Here is a 5978-nt window from a genome sequence, read left to right as displayed (position 1 = left end):
ATTTTATTCCATTTTATTCCATTTTATTTTATTCCATTTTATTTTATTTTATTTCAAGTAGCTGCTGCCCTCTCGGCTGTTTCAGTCACGAGTCCACCTGGAAATGCTGATCTAGCTGTGTATAATAATCTGTATGATAATTTAATTTATGTATTAAAATACAGACCCAATTGTAGAAATCATTGCTGTTGCTCCTCCTCCTGGCTGGTCCCTGTTTTGTCTGGCATTAATTGAATTTATAACAAATTAAATGCTGACCACCTGCAACTCTCATTTTACATTCAGTTATTTCTGAATGATGAATGCTGAAGGTTTTCATAAACCCACATTTACTGCAAACATTTTTTTTCTTAAAGATCCTTAGACAGAAATTTTCCATGTGAATTTTCAGCTTCAATGAGCTTCCCTGTACATGAAATTTTGGGATGTGCTGCAGTAACAGCAGCATTGAGCCAAGCTTATTAATGATAAATTAATAAACAATCAATAATTAAGGGTAAAGCAATTGCAAGACAACAGTGTTCAAAGCAAAATTGTGGCTAAAACTGCAATAAACTATTTCCCATTATAATATTGCTACAAAATTTAATTTATGCTTAAAAAAAAATGGCAAAGAGTAATCTGGTTTCAATTATATGCTGTAGAGTCATTAGTAGGCCAGAGAATAATTTGGAATATTTTCTTATTGGGGTGGCACTAGAGGTGCATGAAGTAGACAGGATTTTATTGCTTCTCTTCCAGCTCAGTGACTTTAAATGGATTCAAACAGGTGGTTGTTTCACTTAGGCACTGTAAAAATTATTTTTCTCTTCCAAATATATTTTCCAGTGGCATTCACATGTGGGAATATTGAATTGGCCTCCTCAAAACTGATTCATCTATTAAATAGTTTGTGTTGGATATTCAAATATCATGTGTTGATCAAAGCTTTCTGTGCTGGCTAGGGATAATGCAGATTTTTTGCTATCAGCTGCTTTGGAAAAAATGCCTGAAATTGGGCACTGAAAAATCCAGACCCCCCCAAACTGAGAGGTTTTGTACCCAAATCATGGCCAGTTTTGGCTGAGCTTCACCACATGATTTATTTATTTCTCCTATAAATAATATCTGACCAAACCAAACTTCAGTTTTTACTCGCCCAGGCAATATTTGCCTCCCAGCCAATTTCCTGTCAAGGAGAATTTGTAGGATTGGGTCCCAAGTTTGCTTTGGTTGAGGTGTGCAGACAGCAAGGATAAAACTTTATCACACTCAGAGAGGGATATTTGTGTTTATTCATTTTGGATGCTGGCAGAGGATGAGGATGGTCAAGGTTTTTTTATGGCAGAAAGTTTCTAAATTGAAGGGAGAGATCATTTATACACAGCCACAAATGAATTCTTTATTTTTTTTTTTTGGAAGGTAAATTCCCTTTGAGACTCAAAGAGAGATATTCGTGCTTATTAATTTGACTTTTTCTGCTTTCCTTTTGGAAGCTCACATTGTTGCAGAGCAGAGAGCTCTCTGTTCAGAAACACATTCTGGAAAATGCAGCCAAATTTCAACATTGCTGGTGGTGCCATGAAATAAATTGCAAATAGCTGGTTCTGCCAATTCCACCATAAAAAACAGCTCAGGTAGGGCCTGACTTCCCCCTGAGCAGCACAGAGCTCAGGATTTGGGCTAAGCACTAAAAAAAAGCTGAATAGCAGCAAAATATTCCCTGGAATTGCAGCAGCAAAGCTGCATCTGCAGGGGACGAGGTGGATTTCACAGTGACCCTGAGCTTAAGGGAACAAAACCAGATAAAAGGATATAAACCCATAAAAACCACTTCCGAACCCCTGTTCCTCTTAGAAAAAGTAATTTTGGGGATAAACAGCCACCATAAATAGTTCTTTTAACCTGTTAATTTTAAAAATATGAGCAGGAAACATTCTTAGTGCTGGTTGTTCACTCTGTTCTGGGACAGTTTTAGTTGTTCCAAACCATTTAATTCATGTTCAAATTCCTTTAAATCTTGCTTTGCTTGAAAATCAGCTTCCCTTCACAAGGGCCCAATTTTCTGCTCATTTTTCAGCCTGGGTTTCTCTCACCCCGAATTTTTAATCCTGGCTTGCATTTGCTTCCACCAAACAAATGGGTGATTTTCAAGAGTTGTGAGGTTTAAGTGCTGCCAGTGTTTGCTGTGGCTTTGAAATTCACACTGTCAGCTGCTCACACTGGGCTTTATTTTAGAAACCATGAAAAGGTGAGGCCTTCTTCTGCCAGCTGGAATAGGATCTAACTTGTCTGATCAGGGAAAAAAAATTACACTGGAAGAATGAAAGACGTTTTTATCCTATGCAAATGGATCAGCAGAAGGCGGGGATTTTTATTTTTATTTTATTTTATTTTTATTTTATTTTTATTTTATTTTTATTTTTATTTTATTTTTATTCTTATTCTTATTCTTATTCTTATTTTTTATTTTTTATTTTTTATTTTTATTCCATTCCTTAAATTTTGCTGTTTGCTGCTGTCGAAGTCAGAAATCATCCTTCAAAATCCCTTTTTTTTCCCACTGTAAATGCTTTAAACAGATTTCTTGCTTCTTACCCTGTGCATTTCTCTCCATTTCAGACTTTGGATGGCTTTGTTTTCGTCGTGGCATCCGATGGCAAAATAATGTACATTTCTGAAACAGCATCTGTGCACCTTGGCCTGTCCCAGGTACGTGCTCTGACACCTAAAATATAAATAAAATAAAACTGCTAAATACAAATTTGGACCCTCACACTGCTGCCTTGCTTTTATATAAAGTAATTTTTTTTTTCAGGGCTGTTTGAAGCTTTTTTCTCCCTGGAAAGGGCTTTGGTAAAAGACTCAAATTTCCTTTCCTTGCCACCACATCAGCCTGGATTTATATCTGTTCTTGTTCATTGTATTTTACTCCTCATTACCTTTCAGAAGGGCCATAAATAATTTGATATTGCAAATTGCAGATGGAGGCAGGGCCTGAAATCCAAGTGTGGGCAGGCAATAGGGCTGAACTAAACCTCAGAATTTGACTCTGGGAGCCTCAGATTGTGTCAGATAGTGAGGCTGCCCACGAAAGGCAGAGAAATCTGATGTGGAACAGGGGGTTTATGGTAAATGTGCTGGAGGAGGAGAAAAAAATAAAAATAAAAATAAATAATAAAAAAAAAAAGATTGTGTCAGATATTGAGATTGCCTGTGAAAGGGAGGGAAATCTGAATGGGGGTTTATGGTAAATGTGCTGGAGGAGGAGAAAAAAATAAAAATAAAAATATTTTTAAAAAGAGGAAAAAATCCTTTAGAGTGGGCACAGAAAGGCCTTTTTATTAAATAATTTGACAATGAAATAAACCTCAGAATTTGACTCTGGGAGCCTCAGATTGTGTCAGATATTGAGGCTGCCCGTGAAAGGGAGAAAAATCTGATGTGGAACACGGGGTTTATGGCAAATGTGCTGGAGGAAGAGGGAAAAAATAAAATAAAAAGGAAAAAATCCTTTAGAGTGGGCACAGAAAGGCCTTTTTATTAAATAATTTGATAATTAACTGAAATAAACCTCAGAATTTGACTCTGGCAGCCTTAGATTGTGTCAGATAGTGAGGCTGCCCGTGAAAGGGAGGGAAATCTGAACAGGGGTTTATGGTAAATGTGCTGGAGGAGGAGGAAAAAAATAAAAATAAAAATAAAAATAAATAAAGCAGGAGAAGGGGGGCAGATTTATGAGTGTTCACATGGAATTCAGGGCAGTTTTTCCTGAGTTTTTCCAGCTCAGTGCTCTTTTCAGTAAAGCATTTTATATGGTTGTGATAGAACTCATAAAACTCAGTTTACTACTGTTCTGCACCGGAAAAAAGAGGGGGTTTTATGGTTTTGTTTTTTTTTTTTTTTTGCTCTTAGATGGACATTTCTAATTTTATTTTTGCCTTCTTGGGATAGGCACAGGGGCAAAGAGCCTGAATTTATTGTAGAAATTGAAATTAAAGTAGAAAATGACTTTCCATGCCTTTGTTTGCGACTGAAATTCATTGGTAGCACCTGACCTAAAGTTTGCCAAAGTCCCATTAAAAAAAGTTCCTCATAAATTTCAGCAGGCCCTGGATGAGACTTGCAAGGAGCTGAAGGGTTCAGTTGTGTATCAAACATTTATCAATAAATAAATGAATTGAAATAAAGCCAAAACAGCAGAGGAGATGAAGGTGAGAGAGAGGAGAATATTCTGAAATATTCTGGTTGATTTATCCTGTGGCTGTTTCCAAAAACAGAGAGAGGGGGGTTTTAATGGTGGGGATTTTCTCTGTACCTTAATTTTTTTGTAGTAATCAATATTCTTAATTGAAAAAAAAAAAGTGGAGTTTTTTAGATGTGTGTTTATACCAGTGATATTAAAATCAGTGGCTATGAGAGAAAATAGAACTCAAGAGGTAGAGAAAACAAGGACATAAACCCATGAAAACCACTTCCAAACCCCTGTTCCTCTTAGAAAAAGTCATTTTGGGGATAAACAGCCACCATAAATACTTTTTTTTACCTGTTAATTTTAAAAATATGAGCAGGAAACATTCTTAGTGCTGGTTGTTCACTCTGTTCTGGGACAGTTTTAGTTGTTCCAAACCATTTAATTCATGTTCAAATTCCTTTAAATCTTGCTTTGCTTGAAAATCAGCTTCCCTTCACAAGGGCCCAATTTTCTGCTCATTTTTCACCCTGGGTTTCTCTCACCCCGAATTTTTAATCCTGAAGGGTTCAGGATTTGACCTGCTCAAATCCATCCATTTCATCAGTGCCATTATCCCAAAGCACTGAGCATCCCCATCCATCCTGGATGGAGCAGAAATTCCCTGCCCTGTATTATTTTTTGCTCCCAAAACTTTCCAATTTTTGCCCAGAAATTGTTCTTTTGGAGGAATATCAAGCCACCAGATCATGTGGTGGTATTATGATTATGATTACTATTATGATGATTATGATTATTTTTATTATTATATTTTTATTTTATATTTAACTGTTTTTAATTTTTTTATTATTATTTACCCAGTTATTTGGGGCAATTAAAGAATTATGGGATCAATGGGGCACTAGACAGACTTTGGCACATGTAGGAAGAGGGGACTGGCAGTGTCACACAAGTTTTAATCCAATTTATCCCTCCTGGTCATCTGCACTCACTGAATTCCACGTGCCTGGAAATATCTATAAATTCTAAGTGCAAGAAGTGCTGAGGAAAATCAGGAGGTTTGGCCAGGTTGGTGTTTTTTTTGAATTTTAAGTTTAATCAGCAAAATCCCAAACTTTTCATTTCAGCAGAGGTTTGGAACAACCGAGCTTGAAAGCTGTGGGATTTGAAATATAAGGGATTCTCAAAACACAAAAATTCACAGTGCAAGGGGCTTTATTTTTAAAATTTATTTATAAATCAAACCTTTACATTAATTTTTAATTTATTTATAAAATTTCATCCTGACTTACCACCAACCTGTTCTTGCTCTGCCTCAATATTCTCTTTTTGAAGGGATCATTTTGCACTGATTTTGGGCTGTTTCCACTCCTCAAAACACAAATCCATTGATCCTGGGACGTTCCTGCCAGCTCCCAGGGCCTCCAAAGGAGTTCTTGTTCCCACTCCTCTGGAAATCCTGGCATTTCTGCCCCTGCCATCAACCAGAATGGGCTTGGGCAGGAGAAGGAAATTCCCCCATAATAGAATAAAAAATAAATCCCACATTAAATCTCCAACGAGTGCCCTCACAGAGCCAAAGCAAGCTGAGAGCAGAGCGGTGGTGATTGGAAAAAAAATCCTTTAGAGTGGGCACAGAGAGGCCTTTTGATTAAATAATTCGACAATTAACTAGCCCACACATCAATTTCCTGCTCGAGTGCCATTTGTTTGAAAATATATCGTTCAACTAAATAAAAAAGCCATTTAAAAAAAGATTTTTGCAGACTATTTTTGGAGGCCTGCTACAGCGGCCTTTATCTTCTGC

General features: G+C 36.8%; 1 protein-coding gene across 4 annotated transcripts in view; it reads left to right on the top strand.

Annotated features, from left to right (window-relative positions):
* The window catches only part of SIM2 (SIM bHLH transcription factor 2), a 66976-nt gene that overhangs the window by 16810 nt on the left and 44188 nt on the right, over positions 1–5978 (top strand). For 3 of the 4 annotated variants that reach the window (XM_031064059.1, XM_031064060.1, XM_005429521.2), the window contains exon 3: positions 2602–2691. In XM_031064059.1, coding sequence (XP_030919919.1) covers positions 2602–2691 — 90 coding nt within the window. Of the gene's footprint in view, positions 1–2601; positions 2692–4086; positions 4194–5978 lie in introns of those variants that run through there. The other variant, XM_031064061.1, reaches the window with a different exon arrangement.

The sequence above is a fragment of the Geospiza fortis genome, unplaced genomic scaffold (assembly GCF_000277835.1).
Source record: "Geospiza fortis unplaced genomic scaffold, GeoFor_1.0 scaffold409, whole genome shotgun sequence".
Classification (NCBI taxonomy): domain Eukaryota; kingdom Metazoa; phylum Chordata; class Aves; order Passeriformes; family Thraupidae; genus Geospiza; species Geospiza fortis.
This window is presented reverse-complemented; position numbering and strand designations above follow the sequence as displayed.